This window comes from Pan paniscus, chromosome 16 (genome assembly GCF_029289425.2).
Source record: "Pan paniscus chromosome 16, NHGRI_mPanPan1-v2.0_pri, whole genome shotgun sequence".
Taxonomy (NCBI): domain Eukaryota; kingdom Metazoa; phylum Chordata; class Mammalia; order Primates; family Hominidae; genus Pan; species Pan paniscus.
The window spans coordinates 40,630,886-40,652,579 of NC_073265.2; the positions used below are offsets into that span (position 1 = coordinate 40,630,886).

The window sequence follows — 21,694 nt, forward strand, 5'->3', positions numbered from 1 at the left end:
CAGGAACATTTCCCTGTTTCACATATGGCCTTTCCGAGAAAGAAAATAAAAGACATAAGAGGAAGAAAGAAAAGAAAGGAAGGGGAAATAAGATGATGATGCAGAAGGCTGTTTGTGACTAGAATAAATGCCTGAAAAAGATATCCTTGCAGGAACCAGCAGATACCCTTTCCCTGAGCACTGCTAAAACTGGGTCATGTGAGACCTTTCGAAGGTGTCAGTTACACTTGGTGCACTGTGCAGGCTGGACTCTATGGCAATGCCCTCGTTTTTTGTCTCCTTCAGATAATGTGCCAAATTGCCTATTTAAAACACGGACAAAAGAATGTCTTCTCACAAAGAGGGCCTGGCAGAAGGGCTCTTCTCAAGTGAGTGAACCACTTTCCACCCAGATGGCCTGATGACTGAGGGCCCGGAGGAGTCAATGCAATGGGATTTTGGTGCTATTGTGAGGGAGGTATTACAAGCCATGACCCCTCAAAGAGGCATGATTTGACCCCCATATCACTGAATCCATGGCACAGCCAGTGCTGACAGTGGAGGGGCCCCCTGCTCCTCTTCACATCCTCTTCTACTGTGCTCCCCCAGTTCCACTGGACGGGCAGCCGCCACCCAAGCTTACCACTGGTAGTGGTGAGGACCCTGGGGCTTCTGATTCCCAACTGTAGCTGAATTTCATAGTTTTCACTAAGGTTTTTTTTATTGGTTGGTTGAAATCTAGCAAATTTTTTTGTTCACTACAGTTTTCTTCTAACAGTGATCGACACTTTGAGGCTTTTCCATGCACTGCTGTCTTCCTTAGAATAGTCTGCAGACAGTTCCTTGAATATGGAATATGAACATGAATGTGGAAGAGCAGAAACCATTTTGAATATTTATTACTCCTCTGGGGTAAATGAAAGGTGCTAAGAGCTCCAGGTTTATGTTTTAGGGTAGGGGTCCCCAGCCCCCAGACCCATATCGGTCCATGACCTGTTAGGAACTGGGCCGTACAGCAGGAGGTGAGCGGCAGATGATTGAGCAAAGCTTCATCTGTATTTACAGCCACTCTCCAGTGCTCACATTACCGCCTGAGCTCCCTTCAGATCAGCAGCAGCATTAGATTCTCATAGGAGTGCAAACCCTATTGAGAATCTACTGCCTGATGATCTGTCACTGTCTCCCATCACCCCCAGATGGGACTGTCTAGTTGCATGAAAACAAGCTCAGGGCTCCCAGTGATTCTACATTATGGTGAGTTGTATAATTATTTTGTTATATATTACAATGTAATAATAGAAATAAAATTCACAATAAATGCAATGCATTTGAATCATCCCCAAACCATCCCTCCCCACACCCCGGTCTATGGAAAAATTGTCTTCCACAAAACTAGTCCCTGGTGCCAAAAAGGTTGGGAACCACTGTTTTAGGGAATAATTAATCTGATAGCAATGCAGGGCATTTGGGTATGAACTGTGGGGTATTGTGACATGCTAACTTCCCCATCACTGAAATCTCTGCCACTTAGGCAATACCTCTGTTGAGCAATATCTCCAAGGGGCTGTTGTTAAAATGAGCACATATTCTCTGAGATAGGGTATCATGTTAATTGATCCATATCTGGCAATAGCTTTGTACCGTATTGGAAATAACTTCCCCTCTCAAGGACGCTGTATAACTGTATACTCAAGAGTTCTAGTAGCCTTTTTATAGATTCCTTGAGATTTTCTACATAAACAATCATGACATCTGCAAATGGTCTTCATCCTTTCCAATCTGTATGCCTTTTAGTTATTTTTCCTTGCATTATTGCACTGGCTAGGACCTCCAGTAGAATGTTAAATAAAAGTGATAGGGTTAGATACCCTTATCTTGTTTCTGATATTAGGGAGAAAAAATTCAGTCTTTCACCATTAAGGATGATGTTAGCTGTAGGTTTTTTTGTAGATGTCCTTTTCCAGACTGAGGAAGTTCTCTTCTATTCCTAGTTTGTTGACAAATTAAGAATGGGTGCTAAATTGTATCAAATGCCTTTTCTATATCATTGAGATGATCATATAATTTTTCTTGGTTAAATTGCTAATATGCTGAGTTACATGAACAGAATGATTCAAATTTTGGACTCTCAGCAGGCACAGAGTCAGGCAGTTAAATCACTGGCAGATAGGTTTCATCCTTTAGAAACTTGTGTTGAAACTTTGTAATGATGGGTCCACCGCAGCCTTTAACCTGGGGCTAATTTAGCCCCACTACTAAAACTAGACTTTTTCAAGGACTCTACCCAGTATTTCAGTATTTGATGAGATTTCCCCATGGTGGCCGTGGGAATGAGAACTTTTTCCTGTGTGAGCCCTGAGAATTCTATAGCGAACAGTCTGTGAATTCCTTTCCCAGCCCTCTGGAATTCCCTCATGTGTAGAAGTCATCCTTCAGTCACAGGTTCAAGGGAGCCCTCTGCAGATCTGCAGGGCTCTTTCACGCAGCTGTCTCCTCTCTGCTCTTCTATCTTGCAAATTCTAGCCATCTCCTTCTCCCCAAACTCTGATTTTTGACCCCTCAACTTAGTGAGATTGACAGGCTATTTGAGATCCTTCTCCCTGTGCCACTGGGAACTACCTCCCAGCAGTGAACTGGGACAATCCAAGGGTGCTTTCACTGCTCAGGGTCCAAGGCTGACACAAGCTGTTACTTAGACCTTGACTGTTTTCTAGCAATGTGCGGAGGACAGCAATTTCTGTAGTCATAGCTCCCTGTGAACAGAGGCAGAAATTTCACCCACTACCTTTTGTTCACCATCCCTATTAATGGTAGTCTTAAAGCAACTTTACCTGTTTTGCTATTGTGATTGAAAGTATTTTGCATTGGAATGTCACAGAAAAGGGCATTGGAGATGGAATCAGAGGTGCTTTGCTCTCTGACTTGGCAGCATCTGTTATAACCACTGTAGGCCTTAGTTTCAATATCTATAAAATGAGAGTAAGGATGACTGCCTAGCCTACCACTCCAATATGTTGTGAGGAATAAACTAAATAATGTATTTAACACTCACTATTATGGCAGCAGACACACACCTCTCGGCATCATGGTTGCAGACTTCTCATTAGGCCTTCCTTACCTTCTTTCCACTGTTGCTGTCATCGCCCCCTCTTGTGGTTCACTCCTCTCTCCAACCTGTTGACTCAGCCAAATTTCTCTAAAAATAATCCAGCAGGCCGGGAGCAGTGGCTCACACCTGTAATTCCAGCACTTTGGGAGGCTGAGGCAGGCGGATCACCTGAGGTCAGGAGTTCAAGACCAGTCTGATCAACATGGCGAAACCCTGTCTCTATTTAAAATACAAAAATTAGATGGGTGTGGTGGCTCATGCCTATAATCCCAGCTACTCCGGAGGCTGAGGCAGGAGAATTGCTTGAACCAGGGAGGCAGAGGTTGCAGTGAGCCGAGATCGCACTACTGCACACCAGCCTGGGTGACAGAGCCAGAGTCCATCTCAATAAATAAATAAATAAATAAATAATCCAGCAGAGCCACCTGGAAATGCTGTTCTTTAATGAACGTATGGTCACACTGCTGCTCTAAAATGGTTATGAAATGCTGTGTGTTTGGTATATAAAACTGCTTCCCTGGAAAGCACAAAGCACAATAATATAAAGTGGTGTGCCAGAACTTTTCGCACCATAGGCTAATATGTCTTTTGTTTTTTTGGTCAGGGATACCTGGAGCTGCAGGAAATCCAGGGGAAAGGGGAGAAAAGGGAGACCATGGTGAACTGGGCCTGCAGGGAAATGAGGGCCCACCAGGGCAGAAGGGAGAAAAGGGTGACAAAGGAGATGTGTCCAACGACGTGCTCCTGGCAGGTAAGAGGGGTACGTTGTGGCTCTCTTTGAGGGCTTGTGCGCCCAGAGAACTGCCTGGCTTCCAACACCAGGGCTGCTCCTGTGTCTTCTCTCCTTTATGGCCTTATGTGGCCATCTGTTTTGCAGCATGTTTTGGAGTTCTATGCTTTCAAAGAGGAGAAACATGAGCATGTTACTCCATGTGGCAAGACCAGATCTGGGATCTAAGTATAAGTGGTTCAGGTAATTGGGTCTAAAAGCCATGACCCAATTTCAATATTTCTTTTCCAAGATATATTGAAATCCAGCACAATCCAGAATAAGACAAGTAAGCAGGCAACTTACAACACCTCAGAGGACAACTGACAGGAAGCACAAGCGTTTGCTTCACTGATGAGGTTGAGCCATCCTCAGACCCTGATCCTAATGGCCTTTTTACATAGAATTGGGGCAAAATATTGTTGTGCCAAGCCCTGGTCAACCTCAGTAGGGATGGCAACAGATTCAAGAGCCAAAGAAGAGACCCAGGGCCAGCAAATGTGACATGGGGCTTTACTGGGGGCTTCATACAGAGGAGAGAGTCCAGTGGTGGCAGGCTGGACAGGAGAACCACCTTAGGACAAAAACAGCCCAGGGGCCTTGGGCTAGATGAGCTAACTCTCTTACGTGCAGCCCAGGGGCAGTGGACTGAGCAGCCACTTGCAAACAGCATGCAATTTACCTGGCATTTTCGCTTAACACCTGTACTAGTCTGTTCTCACATTACTATAAATTACCTGAGACTGGGTAATTTATATATTTAAAAAAAGGTTTAATTGGCTCATAGTTCTGTAGGCTGTACAAGAGGCACGATGCTGTCATCTGCTCAGCTTCTGGAGAGGCCTCAGGAAACTTGTAATCATGGCAGAAGGTGAAGGGGGGGCAGGTACATCACATGGCGAGAGTAGGAGTGAGAGAGAGAGAGCAAGAGTGGGGTGTGAAGTGCCACACACTTTTAAATGACCGAATCTCGCAATAACTCACTTATTACCAAGGAGATGACCCAAGCCATTCATGAGGGCTCTGCCTCCATGATCCAAACACCTCCCACAGACCCCACCTCCAACACTGGGGATTACAATTCAACATGAGATTTGGGTGGGATATCCACACCACATCAGCCCCCTCCCCTTAACCACCTCCACCTGGCAACCTTAACTTAACCCAAAACTCAGGGCCCTAATTGCCTGCACGGCCCCTGTTCCGTGGGATGGGCCAGGGGCTCAGATGTTCCTCAAAACAAAGAACAAAGCTCTGGGTTGGCAACTCCCAGATTCCCTAGCTCTGAGCAGACATTCAGATGCATCTGCCATCCAGGATCATTCTAAGGATACACTTCAGTTATTGCCATCAGGGGCATTTCCCCTACAAATACAGTGGCTGCTTTTCCAGCTCAGGGGAAAAGCAGACAGTTAGTGTTTGTGGGAGAAGAGGGTAAGGGGCAGAAAGCCACAAAGACAATAGCACAGAGGAAAGAGCAGGTGACAGCTGACTCTCATGGAGGAGCAGGAGGCAGAAGAATTTTTAAAGCACAGTACTTTGGAGATCACCTATATGATAAAAATATAACATGTGAATATAACTATGTAGTCAGTAAAGATTTATCAAATACCAGAGAACACCATTTCTGAATCAGAGACTTTGCTAGTAGCTGGAAATGAGGAAGACTTATCTGTCCTCAGGAAGCTAGGATGATGCTAAATGTTCAGAATAATGACCCTGAATCAGTTGCCCATCCAACCATCTATCCATCCATTCAGACTTGATTGAGTGCCTGTTGTTTACCAGGCACTGTGCTTAGACCCACGTATCAAGGAAAGATTGAACTGGGTTTAGTACATTTTGTTTCATTAACAGCAGATGTTGCTATGCAAAACATGTATAATTTAAGACGTGTTTTGACAGGGTAATATACATAAATGTATTTGAAAAATATAAAATTTTATTACACTTCTGTTACATAGGAAATCTACACATCCAGAGCACCATGTTCCTCCACGCTGCTGACCAAGTGAGGGGTGATGACAAACCCTTCAGAAAACCACCATCCCTTATGAACCCCAATTGAAAAGACCAGGTCAGAGCAGAGGGTGTCCCCTGGAGGAGAGTGGAGAGGGCGTAGGAGGTTGGGCCACATCTGCTCTGCCTGCAGATCTCTGCCCCTTCCTGGTGGACAGAGAGCTGCCTCCAGCTTCTGTGGCCCCACTTGTCCACTTGTAGAGAGACTGAAAAGGTCTGGCTGTGAGGAGGCAGCTAAAGAGACCTTAGCTGACTACTCTCTTCCCTTCTTCCCACCCTCTCTCCCTTCTTCTCTTCCTCCCTCCCTTTCTCTCTTCCTCCCTCCCCTTTCCTTCCCTCTCTCCTTTCTCTCTTCTTCTCTCCCCTTCTCTGTCCCTCTCTCCCCTTCCCCCTCTTCCCTCCTTCTCTCCCTTTCTCTCTCTCTCTCTCCAGGTGCCAAAGGTGACCAAGGCCCACCCGGTCCACCTGGGCCCCCAGGCCCTCCAGGTCCTCCAGGGCCCCCTGGAAGCAGAAGAGCCAAAGGCCCTCGGCAGCCAAACATGTTCAACGGCCAGTGCCCAGGTCACCACCTCTCCCCTACGGGGCCCACCTCTTCTGTCAATTATTCCAAACTCTTGGTCTGCTCCCCAGGCTCTGTGACCAGATTTGTTTTAATAGAGGGAGGAGGGTTTTGTCCAAAATGAAAGTTCCCTGCTTGCAAACTTCTCACAAGAGGTCTTTGTAGTCTGCCCCAGGGCTGAGGACCAGGGACAGTTTTAGAATTAGGCCTCCCACTCCCCTTCCCTCCTCCTGCTTCCTTCATTTACCAGCAGACCTGTCCTCCTCCTTGTTCTGTCCACCATCCCTCCCCCCTGAAACAGTCTGGAAAGCTAAGCTGCTAAGGTTTTGCACTCTTGAGAAATGAGAAGCTTGAATGATGCTCAGGAGATGAAGGGGAAATTTGGATTGGTTAGGTCCTCACGAATAGTAACAACAGTGCTACATTAAGCCAGGCACAGGGCTATGTGCTTATTTAATTCTCACAACAATCCTATGATATTGAAATCATTATTGTGTCCAACTTACAGATAATAAAACTGATACCCCAAAGAGCTAAGGAACTTGCCCAAGGTCCCTCCAGGAGTAAGTGGCAGAGCTAGGATTCAAACCCAGCTCTGCCTAACTGTAAAGTCCCAGCTCTCAGGGCATCTTCCATTTAGATAGAAATTCACACTTTGAGACCTGACCCAAGGTCAAGCCAACCAAGAGCAAGGAATACTTGACCTCTGGTGGACTTGTTCTTTAGCCAATTTGTGGCACAGTGGCCACAGGGTTGAAAGCTAACTGGAAATCAAGGATTTTATTAATGGAAAATACTTCTAGGGTGATGCTAGGACTTCTCTCCCAAAGGGGTGACCTAGGATCTGTCATCTAACTGAAACTATGAGGAGGGCCACTTGCGGCCATCTCCTCAATGGCACTCATAAGGAGGATCCTCACTGGAATTTCTCAGCCTTGCTGTGGCCATTGCTGTCATTTTCCTAAACAGTCTTGAGTTCTGTTTGGTGCACTGTTCTTTCTGGAAGACGTTTGGGGGCACACGGTCAGCTGTCAAAATGGGCGAATCTGTGCTTTCGAAGATGGCACCATCCCCCTCCCCAACTCAGTGGAGCCTGATTATAATTCTGCAATGTGAGACCACGGCAGAGCTGCTCCTCTGCTGGGCTGCTGTGCAGTGCCTCCCCAGCCATTAGCATCAGCCCTTTGCTCAGCTTCCCTTGAAGAATGAACTGAGCGAGACCTCCCCTGAGAGAAGGGGGCTCTGACCCGAGCTTTTGCAGAATTCTAATTTGCCACAGGCTCTGCCAGCCAGTGACAGCCCTTGTCTGGAGAAGCAGTCTCCTGGGCTTAGCCTAATCTACCAGGGGGCTGGATCGGCAGGGGCTGGATGCAGAGCAAGGAAAATGGCTTTAAATGAAAGGCATTATCTTCCATTCTGCCTCCTAGAAATGAGTCTTTGGTTGCCAAGCATTTGCATCTGAACTTGGCCCTCTCTCCTGCTCCAACTCCACATCTTTAATACCCTGTAGTTCCCTAAGTGGAAACCCCAGTTGAAACTCCAGGGGCAGCAGGGTTGCCCATGGGAAGTTGTAACAGATCCCCGACACCACTCTCATCAGGTGACAGAAGGACTTCAGGGAAACACAGGCTTATCCAGCTAGAAGGAAGCTTAGAGATCATGGAGAGTCGGGCTCCCTTATTTTACTGATAAAGGAGCCCTTCAGATTACCCTCAAGATTTCCATCAAGCAACCACAAGGTGATTTGAACCCCTCAGGATTTGAGTGGGCCTGAGGTTCAGTCCATGTCCTGTCCTCTTCATCCTGGCCACATTCATCCTCCTCCCTCCTCTCCCTCAGGTTTGCTTCTGCTGCCCTAAGGCACCTCTTCACCAAAGGTCTAAATTCAGCCCATTCATTAAGGAGGACACTGATAACCCGAGGAGGATGAGTCACAGCTCAGCTGTAGCCTCAAGCCAAATTGAACCAGGACCCTGTCAAGGACCTGTGTTTCTCTAGGCCCTTAGACAGAGACAGTGGGGAAATGGTCATGAGGGGACTCCCATGTCTCTGGGCTGGATGGAATCTAGATTACTTCTTCCTCTAAATCTGTGTTTCCCTGCCTGATGCCTCTCCCAGGAAGATGCTGCATAAAGTGGACCACCCCATTCTCTGGGGCTACTTCACAGCTTCCACCAGCTTCCCTGAAAATGAAAATCCTTCCAGAACAATGCAATCATGATAGTGATGCCACCTGCCAGACAGGCCAGGAAGGCATCAGCAAGCCTCTCATTTCCCCAAATTGCTGAGGCCTTGAACAGGCTGGCTCAGGCCACTTTGTTGCTTTTACTGACATCCTTTTGGGATTGTATTATCTTAGCAACTGTACTCCTGAAAAGCTTCCTGGGAACTCAACAAGCAGGGCGAAGAATTTAGAAGGCTATGATTTGGAGTTGCTTAAAAGCAAGCAACCAAGGAATCTGGTGATCTATTGCAAGGGATGTTTATGAGACTAGAGTCTGGAATGAGGTGGGGAAGAGCAGCAGCTATAAAGTCCAACAAATCTAACTATGCCAACCGTATCTGCTCTGATGATTATTGTTGTCATTTTAGGTGAGACTTGTGCCATACCAAATGATGATACCTTGGTTGGAAAAGCTGATGAGAAAGCCAGTGAACACCATTCCCCACAAGCAGGTATAGAAACAAAGCATCCTGTCTTGAAATTCAGAAATTGAATACCTTCAAGTCATAATTGGCAGGTAAGTGACTTTCTTTTCTCCTCTTTTGGCAGAATCCATGATCACTTCCATTGGAAACCCAGTGCAAGTACTGAAAGTGACAGAGACATTTGGGACTTGGATAAGAGAGTCTGCTAACAAGAGTGATGACCGGATTTGGGTGACAGAGCATTTTTCAGGTACTTGCACTCGGCCTATGACCCATATCTGTGTGGTAACTGTATTTTTCATCTGTTGCCTACCTTTGGGCGTATTCCATTTGTGTGTGTCTGAAATCCCCGGTAGCTGGTGTAATAAATGTCTCTTTATTTTACAAAGACCAATAAGTGGGCAGAAAACTTTCTTCCTTTGAACATACTGGTGGCAAGCCTTGAAGTTCAGGTCACAGGGGCATGAGGAGGGTAACCCAGATATCGCCTGTTTTAGGACAAGTATCCAGAAGGAAACAAATAGCATTATGACTGCAGGCCTCATAAACCTCCAAACCATAATGGGAAAAAAATGTCAGAGATGAAATCCTTGTACACCATCCATCTTTCTCTAAGGTTGCCGCCCTCCCAGAAGAGTACTTTTGGCCATCTTTCCCAGCCACCTGTTGGACAGAGAGCCCAGGGAGAAGGTGAAGTTCCACCTTGCAGTTACACTGTATCTGAGCAGGTCCCTAGTTGTACTGTCCCAAAGAGATGTGGTCAGGAATTGCTAGTGGTAGTAACAGTGGCCTCATTAAAGGAGGGGTCTGGCCATAATCACTGGTTGGAGAAATAGCTGAGAAGAAATCAGTTCTTTATTTCATCAAGGCCAGTTATTCAATTGGGAACCTGGTAATAACTGCCCAGATTACCAGGATTTGGGGACTCAAAAAGAAAGTAATATTGTTCATTAGCAGTGGCTGCTGCACAGTGCAAGAAGAGGTGGGAGGAGGCAAGAGGTGATTGCCCAAGCTCCAAGTATCTGCTATTCCTGTTGAAGGCCTATGCCACTCTCATAGAGAGTTTGATAAACAGTATAGAGTGGGGTGGGAGAGGGTGATACATAGTTCTCCCAGGAGGAGCCAGGCCAGTTCAATGCCTACCACATTTGAAAGACATTTCAGAAATCCATATGGAGAATTGGACTTTGAGCTTGGGAGTCTTAGACTCTTCACACTGGACAAGGAACCTTAGGGAACATTTCGCTCTCAACTTCCCGCCTTTGAAATTCCTCCCAAGGACTCCCTCCCAAGCTGTGATTGCTGGAGGTAGGTAACAGCCTCTCCCTGGCTTCCCTCCTACAGGCATCATGGTTAAGGAATTCAAGGATCAGCCCTCACTTCTGAATGGCAGTTACATGTTCATCCACCTTCCATATTATTTCCATGGCTGTGGGCACGTTGTTTACAACAACTCTCTCTACTACCACAAAGGGGGTTCTAATACCCTAGTGAGGTAAGTCGCACCACAGCACCTTCTCACGCCTCTCAGGCAGCACCTGTGCTGTGGTGCTTTTGTGAGCAATTAGGGGTAGGGACTGTGTTTTCATCATCTTTGTGTCCCTAGGGCTGACACACTGAGGTCAATCAGGGTTTGTCGACTGAATGAATCACAGGATATGTTAGTGAGCCCCATGGCCCAGCCCCTGCCTGGGGTCTGCATTTGTTGCTGGTCTGGACAGCCCAAGGAAGGTCAGAGCCAGGGAGAAGTAGACCTGGAGTGGTGACGGCCACAGCTTCCCCATCCTCTGAGAGAGAAGCAGCCCGAACTCATAGCTCCCCCTGGTGGAACGTGCTGCTGCTCCCTGATAAAGTTTTGTTTTGGAAAACTTTGGGTGTGGGGAATTTCGTGTCACAGCTGAGATCATTGAAGACTGGGGAATGAACCCCTAGTCAAGCGTCTCTGCCTTCAGATCAGTCTGTCATCCTGATGGAGTCCTCCCAGGCCGCCCTCTGCTCTCCCATAGGGAAGGGAGGAGGGTCACCTGGGTAGACACTGCCCAAGGCAGCCGCTGAGCCGTCCCCACAAGAATTGCTGACGTTCTGTCTTTAGGGTTCAAGAAGAGGAAATCAAGCTCTGGCCTTTGGAGGCAGAAGCAGGTCATCCTGGGCAAATCAAGAGAGCAATGAACCGAAAGCCAGGACACCTGTTTTCTGGCTCCAACTCTTCTGCCTCCTCTATGGCCTTGGACAAGAGACAGCACTTCCTGTGTCTCCCTGTCCTCAACTAAAAACAAAAAGATGGACTACAGCCTCTGAGTCCTTCTAGCTCTTCCACTATCTGAAACAGTAAACCCAGTATTATGAATGCCACAGTCCTACTCATTCAAAACAAGAGACAGTGACTTTGAGGGAGGACTGGGTCCCTTCTCTCTCCCTCATCCTTCTCCTACCCTTAGTGAGGTCCAGCTTTAACAACCTTTGGCATTTGAATGCTCAGGTTAGAATGGGGCGAGTTTCCTAGTGTAATATGCGATATGATCAGACACATCGGACACTGGCGTCAGCCGCGGCAGGAAGCATCCCCTCCTTTGCCTCTCACTCCCATCTACATGACACCCCCATCATCATCTCTACACCTCCCTGGCCACCCCATTTGGGCAGTCTTGTGCTAGTAGAAAAAGACAACTGACCTACCACCTGCTCAGTAGTCCCCCTCTCAAGACACACTCTTTCCTCCGATGCTTCTCACTGAATCTTGTGGTTCCCTGCTGCCATGTTATATAGGGCTATTGCCACACGGAGGTGGCGTGGGGGGCAGTTCTGCGGTGGATAACCCCCATAGTGAGAACTGGCCTCTTCAAGGAGGTGTATCTTCTAAGGAAGCTAAGTTTGGATGCAGTGGTTAGGAGGCTGTACTGCTCTATGCTGGGCCACGGACTGGGACCTGACGGAGAAGCAGAGCTGAATTCGACCCTGTAATTGCTGGGAGAGATGGGTCTCACCAAGGAATGCAGCTGTGAGGTGCCAGGACTAGACAGGGCCAAATGGCAGCAGTAAACCCCAGATATTCAGAGGAAGGAGAACTCCTGTGTACTGAGATGTGCAGGGACCTTCCCAAGCCTCACTATTCTCTAGTTTCTTCACGGTTTCTTGATAGACTTCAAGTCTGTTATGCTCAAATGCATATCCACAGATGCACACAGTTCATGTTTCTTCTGCTGCTCAATGGCACCCTCTGGTGTTTTCTTTTAGCCTAATGTTCCTGAATTTTCATTCCTGGAGTTACGTACCTTTTGAATTATAATTCACTTTTACAATACAGCCTAGAGTTGGAATCTGTCAAATCATACAGCCTCCAGGAGCTAAGGGGCATGAGATTCCATGCCATAGTTTAATGTATCCAGCCACTTACTTCACAAGAAAATGGTTTTCACAGTCATGACTTTGCAACAGCCCTTCTCACCTGGTGACTTTCTTCTTAACTTAGCAGGCTGTGAAACTCTTCTTTTAAAATTTCAGCAGGGAGTAAAGGAATAACCCCCACACTTACAGTTAGAAACCCTAAGTTCAACCTCCGGCTCTGCCTCTTACTTGTATTCATGGGCCAGTTGCTTCTCATTTTTTGCTTATAAAATGAAGAGATTGGACTAGATCCTCTTTTACAGCCCCCTTGCAGCTCTAAGAATCTTTGAGGGGGCATTTCAGGAGGTCAACAAACATCTGGGCATTAGTGAAGTGGGGGTCACATGGCTAGTAAGTGGTCACTCAGATGCAAATTCATTCTGACTTTAGTGATTATTCTCTTTAACACCACACCACTGTCTCCCTGTTGCCTCTGCTATCACAGCCAGTCATTGTCTCTTACAGCCTCACTGCTCACAGCATTGCCCAAGGACCAGCAGAGCAGGCGTTACCTGGGAGCTTGCAAGGAATGCAAAATCCCAGCCCTCACCCCAGACCCACTAACTCAGTTTAATAGAGGAGCCTAATAAACCACCTGTCCACAGAAACGGTGATTCATGTCTACTTTTCTTTGTTTGCATATTTCAGATTTGAATTTGGCCAGGAAACATCCCAAACTCTGAAGCTTGAAAATGCCTTGTATTTTGATCGAAAATACCTTTTTGCAAATTCCAAAACTTACTTCAATCTAGCTGTAGATGAAAAGGGCCTTTGGATTATCTATGCGTCAAGTGTGGACGGCTCGAGCATTCTTGTAGCACAACTGGATGAGAGGACATTCTCAGTGGTGCAACACATCAATACCACGTACCCTAAATCCAAGGCCGGCAACGCCTTCATTGCCCGAGGAATCCTCTATGTCACAGACACCAAAGATATGAGGGTCACATTTGCCTTTGATTTGTTAGGAGGGAAACAGATCAATGCAAACTTTGATTTAAGAACTTCCCAGTCTGTTCTTGCCATGTTAGCATACAACATGAGAGATCAGCATTTATATTCATGGGAAGATGGCCATTTAATGCTTTATCCTGTGCAGTTTTTGTCAACTACCTTAAATCAGTGATGTGCTGCATTCGGCTCCCTTCAGCAAATTTCAGGGGTTTTCTGGGACCAGTTCTCCCCCAACAGGAAACTTGTTTTTTTAACGTCAGCCAGATATTTAGAAAATAACCTCATAAGTGTTTATATGGTCAGTGAGCCCCGCTTAGTGAAATAGCAACAGATTGGAAGTTGAAATGGCTGAGATTTGGTGATCTCCCCACAGCTGGTTCTGCAAGTTACCTCTTTCTCCTTGGGCCTTAGTTTCCCCATTGGTAATCTGAATTGGCTAAGATGATCGGGGAGATTTTCTGTACCTGTAGGTAATTTGGTGATTCTTGGTGGCTGCTCTTCTCACAACTTTTATGTATCTGCTTCTGTCGTTTAGCTTTTTTAGCCACATGCTGACCAAATTTACCTTTGAGTTGATAAGTCCAGTGGCTTGAGTAGTGAATCCCTCAGTGCTGACTTATATCTGGTTCTTTGAAAAAATGCATTGACTTTTTAAGACATCTAAAGTATCACATTATCCATAATTTATTGCTTTTCTTTGCATCTGCACCTGCCACCACAGAATAAACATTACCCTCAGCTGCTGATTGGGCAGCTCTGAGATTAGCAAAAGCCAGGGACAGCTACATGTTCAGGTTTCTTTTTTTTTTTTTTTTTTTTTCAATAAGCTATTTTTTTTCTTTTCTTATTTTAAATAGAGAGAGAGTCTTGCTGTGTTTCCCAGGCTGGTCTTGAACTCCTGGGGCTCAAGTGATCCTCCTGCCTTGGCCTCCCAAAATGCTGGGATTACAGGCATGTGTGCCTGGCCCAGGTTTCTTAATAAAACAGAATCATGATCTTCCAGGTTCCCCCCAGTTTCTGATCATGTTGATTTGTAACTGTGGATCATGAACACTGAATCCTCAGATCACTCTGACTTCTTATGCTTCTCCTGTGGATCCACTATCAAAGTACTAAATGCTGTGTAAGTAGACATTAATCTGGCTGGAAACATGGGAAGCATTTTGCAGTGTTCAGAAGAGAGGCGCCATTTGTGGCTATTATGTAGAACTGGGCCAGAGCCAGTCCATTGCCTGTTTTTTTAAATAAGGTTTTACTGAGCACAGCCACACTCATTTGTTTATGCAGTACGGCCTGACATTGCTTTTGCTCTGCAACAGCAGAGTCGAGTCATTGCAACAAAGAGCATATGGCCCCACAGTGCCTAAAATATTGACCAGCTACCCCTTTATGGAAAAAGGTTGCTGACTCCTGATAAAGAATATAAAGTGAGCCTGATTCTTGAAAAAATCAGAACCAGAGCCTGTTTTGTTTTGTTCTAAACTAAGAAGCCGCATAGGATGTGACTTGCGTTTTGAGTAGAGGGGAAGGGTGATAACGGCGTAAGATGAAGTGGCCCTCCACAAAGGCCGGTTGGGGGACTGTTCTTTCTCTAACATAGTTTTAAAGGATGTGATCTGGTCCCCTTGGATGCCAGGAGAGAATCCAGTTGAACTTGCTCCTAAATGCTCTTAAATATGCATATTTTCTGCCAACTCACTTCTTTAAACATCTTTCAGCCCAGCGCTGCGGCCCCCGGAAGGGCCACTGCGAATAGAGAGGAAGCTGGAAAAGTTCCTGGGGCTCTGCAGCCAGGAAGGGGAACCAGGGCAAATCTTATGTAAAGATTTTTCAGCAACTTGTCCCAATTTGTGTGTATTCTGAAACTTTTTCTTTGGGACCAAATTCATTCTCAGTGGCCCTGAGTTCAATATATTATTAACAGCAGTATTTTAAAACTTAGGGTTGAACTGGGCATGGTGGCACATAACTGTAATCCCAGCTACTTTGGAGGCAGGGATGGGAGGATCACTTGAGGCCAGGATCTCAGGACCAGCCTAGAGAGATCCCATCTCTAAAAAATAAAATATAAGAAAATAAAACTTAGGGGATATACAGATTTAAATATTCAAATCTCCCTGCTCCCGTGAAAGTCCCCAGGCAGCTGTTAATGACTTGTTTGTTGTGTTCTCAATATGATGGCTATTTGGAACTTCACCTACTTTTCATTAGATTGGTTGTGCCATGTCACCTTAGCTTTTAAAAATACTCTTTTCAGATTCACGTTCTCTAACAAAGAGTCTCATGTTCAAGATCAATATGTCTAATAAGTGCTGGTGTCCTTTTAAAGTATTTAAATATATATGTTGCTGTTGCTGAATACAGGAGACCAGGTTAGGAATATAGTTTCATAATAATAGTATATACAATACTAATTGTATATAAGGTAGCAACCAAAAGAGGTTGTTAATTAGCACATATTCCTTTCAGAAAAATGTTTCAGAAACCTCAGTCTTGATATCTGAGCTATCTGGGCTCCCTTACTTGTGAGTAAGGGATCATGCTCACCACTGGAGAAGCTTACACTGGGACTTTTTTTCTTTTTTCTTTTTTTTTGCTATGGCAGAGTAATGCTAACGTAAGGACAACTGAGTTTGATCAGTGTTTAATCGCAGTGGGTAATCTTATCTGATTGTCTTTAAAAGTGAAAAGGATTAAGATTTTATTCTTTCTTGTAAACATTACTGGATTTTTTAAAAAAGTTTTGGGCTCACTGCTAAAATAGAGTATACAACTGAATGTTTTTAAGTCAAGATACTGTTTTAGGAGTTTACCCTCTCATTTATAACCAAAGTTGCTCTAAAGCACTTTCCAAATATCTGCACTTCTGATGTCAGAATCAAACCAGATAATTTTCTAATTCTTTAATCTAAAGTAGATAGCTTCCCACTGGAAAGTAAACAAAGCCATCCCTCCCAACCTCAAAGCTAGGCCACACTCTATTTCAAGGCATTTTCTTTCAGCTGATAAGGTGTCCTCCTGAAGCCAAGCAGGTGGTTCTGGTCTCCAATATCGTTAAGCACAGGTGCTATGACAGAAAAAGCTCTGGGGTGGAAGTTTTAAGACGAGGAGTTCTGATCTTAGGCATCTTAACAGTCACAAGGTGAAAAGTCAAATGAAACAGTACAATTCTTGATGAGTGAGGTGTCATCTTCCGACCACACAGAGGACGTTTTGGCTATGATCATCTGATGGCAAGTGAAGGAGAAATGAGTGATAGGGCTTTGCGTTTTCATCCAGATGCTGTGGCCCTGTGTTTCACAGCATTAAGAGCCATAATTTCCAACCTGCACAGATCCTGAACAACAAATGAATAACGATGAATGTCTTTTTGGTTGTAATTTAACAAGTCAAATAAAATAATCATTGCTGAGCACAATCACATGTTGAAACAAGTGTGTTGTTATTTTTACCTCTTGTTAATGTATATGTAACATTTAAAAGAAAAAATCCAAAACAATATTGTGGTAGAATTAAATTAGTTGCTCCTCTGTGGAAACTCAATTTGCTAGCTCCTTCTGAATACAGTACTGAAAAATTGTTGATATGGACTGTCTCTTCTCTATAAGAAAACATGAGCGATGGAAATCTAGTACTAGAACTGGGTTATACGTAGACATAAATGCAATCAGGCTTTGCCAATTCATCAGCATGGGCAAGGCAATTGAGGACATAATATTTGAGGCTAAAAATTGAAAGAACAAAAATTTAAAACTGGATTTACGTGAATTTGGGCAAGTCTCTTAATCCCTCAGAGCCTCTTTCATCTATAAAACGTGTCTAAAAAAAGTAATAGTATTTACTTCCCTTGGTTTTTCTATGTGAAATGCTCTGATAATTAAACAGTTCTTGGCAAATTATAATTGTTACTTTTATTGTTCCTCCCTGCAGGGAACCAGAGTGACCCTGTTCTTTTTTTCTTTTCTTTTTTTATACTTTAAGTTCTAGTGTACATGTGCACAACGTGCAGGTTACGTATGTATACATGTGCCGTGTTGGTGTGCTGCACCCATCAACTCGTCATTTACATTAGGTATATCTTCTAATGCTATCCCTCCACCCCACCATCCCATGACAGGCCCTGGTGTGTGGTGTTCCCCACCCTGTGTCCAAGTGTTCTCATCGTTCAGTTCCCACCTATGAGTGAGAACATGCGGTATTTGGTTTTCTGTCCTTGCGATAGTTTGCTCAGAATGATGGTTTCCAGCTTCATCCATGTCCCTACAAAGGACATGAACTCATCCTTTTTTATGGCTGCATAGTATTCCATGGTGTATATGTGCCACATTTTCTTAATCCAGTCTATCATTGTTAGACATTTGGGTTGGTTCCAAGTCTTTGCTATTGTGAATAGTGCCGCAATAAACATACATGTGCTTATTCACATGGTGTCCCTAACCATTTCTGCAGCCCTAGATAAGGCCATAAGAACAACAGGGGCTGCTATAAAGACCCTGTTGTTCTTATGGCCTTATCTAGGGCTGCAGAAATGGTTAGGGACACCATGTGAATAGTTTCCATGGGCTGAGACCAAGGACCTGGTAGATCAGGTAACACTGTCACAACGCCAAAAAAATGGTCCCTTAGTTATACAACATATTTACATAAAACTCCCCAAATAATGAAAAAATGGTTCAAGTACCTGTTACCTTGACCTATAGAGCTTATTTCTTAGAAGCTTCCCTAGAAGTGCCTGTTACTGGACTTTTGTAATTGAAATATTACAAAGTGAAAAAGAAAAGTCCAAGGAGAAAATAATAGTCTCACCCCTTTAAGTGGACCATTCAGACCATGCATGTGACTTTAAGATCCCTAATCTTCTATCTATTCACTGTAAATATTTTAAATAAGGATGAAATTTGTCTTTCAGTCCCGCTACTGCTTCCTCCAAACACTCTGCTATGATCGAGCTCAACAACTGAGTTAAGCTTTAATAAAGAAGTGGTTTAAACTACTTCTAAAATCAGATTCTTGTGTCTAGCAACATGGCATTTTCAATGTCCCAAGCTGCTTGCCCAGAGGCCACATCCACAATTGCGGGATGAGAAAAGGTCAACACTGGATGGGACCCCTACAGAACACTCGATCCCACTGTCATTTTAAAGTCTAGGAAAGTGAGACCAGAGGAGATTCATGACTAATTCACCCCACGTGCAGCTTCAGTGCCAGAGTCAAGAGGAAACACTGTTCCTGACTTTATGTTTTCCACCTCATCCCACCGCTTCCAAAGATTGGATTTGGTTCTTATAACTGGAACGTGGAAAAATTAACTTTGAATGCTTTTTAGGGCACTCCTTTTTAAAAAGCTATGTCTAGAGAAATATGCCAAACCCAGCCTCATCTTGCTGAGAAGTTCCATCACTTGGTAATGCCCAGCCTCACCTTCTGGAGCAGATACACACGCCCAAGTCCAGCACTACTTGTTACTCTCAAGATTACCACCACTGGACAGCCCTTCCTGGCCCAGTGCTTTAGAAACATCAAAGTAGCTGCCACTTGGTGCTCATCATCTCTATGCCGTGGTGTCTCCTGGGCAATCTGCACACGTGATTTCACTCAATCATGCCCAAGTGGAAAAGTCCTTAGATATCACCCCTTCCCTCTACGTGACGTTTAAATCCTCTCTACAAATGCAGTGAACACTGCGATGCACTCACAACTTGGATTCTACTTCAGAAAAGACACTTGGCTTTTGGTGCTGGAAGTGCTGTCAACATATAGCCTTCAGCTGTCAGCCCCTACAGAAATGGTCAGAGCTGCAGAGAGCCGCTTTGCCCAAGGAAGTGCCTCATCATCCAATGACTGATCAGTGTGAGAGTGTAAAGGCCTAGACATCTCAGCCCACCTTGGAATTACTCTAAAGAGCAATTCCAGTGCCAGAGTACCCCATGGTTCAGCCAAGTCTGTCACCGTGCCTGTAGATTGACTTTCTCTGTCCTTCCTGCTTCTGGCACCTCCTTTCCACAGGTGTTGATCCTAAGGGCTCTTCTTAATGACATCATGCTGACTAAACTCCATCTCAGAGTTTGCTTCCCAGGGAACCCAACCTGTTGTAGAATTGCCACATAAAATACAGGATTCCAAGCTACATTTTAATTTCAAATTGACAGAAAAATTATAGTAAAAATACGTCCCAGATATTGCATGAAATATACTAAAAACTGTATTTGTTCATTTAAAATTCAAATTTAACTGGGAGCCTTGCATTTATATTTACTGAATCTGGCAATCCTAACCAGGTATGATCCCAGAAAGAAGCCACTGATATGGGGCTTTGGTGCTGGATCACTCACCATCCTTCCTTCATTGAGGACCCCAGGTTGGTAATAGATAAAGCACAAATATCAACTGGGACAAGGAATTGGTCTAATTGCTCAAACTTTCATTGGTGATCAACTGGCATGGTATAGCGGTAGAAAGGAAGGCATTAGCTGATGTGATGTGTCAGATGTTTGAGATTTGGGCGAAATAGGGACTGAAAGGATAATAAAATCAGGTGGCTACTGCTAAGCTTGATTGGCCCACTGAAAACAGATAAAAAGCTGAGCGTGACTAATCACCAATAGAAAGCTGAGTGAGAAAGCTAAGGGCCTCCTAACCCGCTCCTTACACCTCCAGCTTATAAAGAGGCTCTTGTCTCCGGCAGAAGGGGAGAAAAATCTCAGGATCAGACCCTGTACTTAAAGATCAGAGTTACCAACCTCCAAAGAAGATTAAACTCCCAACAAAACAAGACCTGCTATGCCAAGGTTAGAACATGAACAGGGACAGACTGGGGCTCTGACATATGGGATAAGATGTCTGTGTTGGCCACTTCCAAGTTGCAGTTTGTGTAGACTTTGTGGGCATTTGGAAGTAAAGGGGAAATTCAAAGATGGGTTAAATCAAGTTTGTTGGCAAACTTTTTCTATAGAAGACCTGATAACAAATATTTTAAGCTTTGTGGGCCACACGGTCACTGTTGGAACTACTCACCTCTGCCATTGTAGTTGAAAACTATAACATGTAAATAAATGAGCATGGCTCTATTAAAACTTTATGGACACTGAAATTTGAATTTTATATAATTTTTACATCTCACCAAATGCTGTTTATTTGACTTTTTCTTTTGTTCTCAAACTTTTGACAAGCATCTTTGACTTTTAAAAAATATTTACACAGTAAAAACTATTTTTAGTTTGCAGACCATACAAAAACAGGTAGTGGGCCAGATCTAACCTGAAGGTCATAGTCTGCCACCCCCTGGGATAATCATGCTACCTCAAATTGTACTTTCCGTTAAGAACATTGTTTTGGCCATTGCTAGAATATGGGAGCCACTGTGCCAACTTAAAGATAGCTGCACACATAGGGTACAATAGTTTTTACTTTACTTTCTCCAAAGAAGCTAGGAAAGAAATACTATGGTGGTGGCAACATCAATGTTGTTCATGTTATTGAGTGCTGACCATGTGCCAGGCACCATGCTAAATGCTTCACGTGTGTTAACTCGTACAATTCTCATGGGAAGCCTATAAGGTATAGTCTTTTTTAAATCAATTTTCCAGATTGAAAAATTAAGAAGCTCACCCACTGTCGCTCAGTTTGTAAGTGGTGAAGTTGGGATTCAAATTCAGGCAGTCTGACACTAGAGTTCATGCTTTTAGCAACCACTCTTTCTTGCCTCTAAGAATACCTACGATTCCTCTATGCTTTTTGGCTCCCTCTGACCTTTCTATTGTAGTGATAAGGGTTAAAGACATCCACATAGGAGGAGACTCAGCAAGTCCTTTTCTGTTTTTTTGTCTTTTGGTCTCTCTTGTCCTTAGGAGTCTGACAAGGTAATGTGAGGTTGGCAAGCTGATCCCTTTGGTAAAAGATGGATCTGTATTTCTATTTTCACCCTTGCTGTCTCTCTCTCTCTATCCCCCAACTTGTGCTCTGGAATATACTTTGGCTAATACTAACATATGCACTCCAGCTTTCTTTTGGTTCATGTTAGCATAGGATATCTTTTTGCTTCCTACTATTAATCTATGGGTGTCATAGTAAAGTGGGTTTTTTTGTAGGCAGCATATAGTTAAGCTTTGTGTTTTTTTTCTTTTTTTAACTAACAACTTCTGCCTTTTAATTGAGATATTTAGACCAGGGATTAGTAAACTACAGCCTGGTGGGCTGCCTTTTTTTTGTACTAATGTTTTATTAAAATGCAGCTACATCTATTTGTGTATTGTCCATGGCTGCTTTTATGCTC

General features: G+C 44.3%; 1 protein-coding gene across 3 annotated transcripts in view; it reads left to right on the forward strand.

The window, feature by feature from the left end:
• The window catches only part of GLDN (gliomedin), a 66,874-nt gene extending 50,034 nt beyond the window's left edge, over positions 1 to 16,840 (forward strand). For 2 of the 3 annotated variants that reach the window (XM_003827835.5, XM_057299951.2), the window contains exons 5-10: positions 3,693 to 3,839; positions 6,309 to 6,437; positions 9,028 to 9,111; positions 9,209 to 9,334; positions 10,429 to 10,579; positions 13,117 to 16,840. In XM_003827835.5, the coding sequence (XP_003827883.3) occupies positions 3,693 to 3,839; positions 6,309 to 6,437; positions 9,028 to 9,111; positions 9,209 to 9,334; positions 10,429 to 10,579; positions 13,117 to 13,594 (1,115 nt within the window). In that variant the 3' untranslated portion in view covers positions 13,595 to 16,840. Of the gene's footprint in view, positions 1 to 3,692; positions 3,840 to 6,308; positions 6,438 to 9,027; positions 9,112 to 9,208; positions 9,335 to 10,428; positions 10,580 to 11,176; positions 13,080 to 13,116 lie in introns of those variants that run through there. The other variant, XM_034938752.3, reaches the window with a different exon arrangement.
• The last annotated feature ends 4,854 nt before the right edge of the window (positions 16,841 to 21,694 follow it).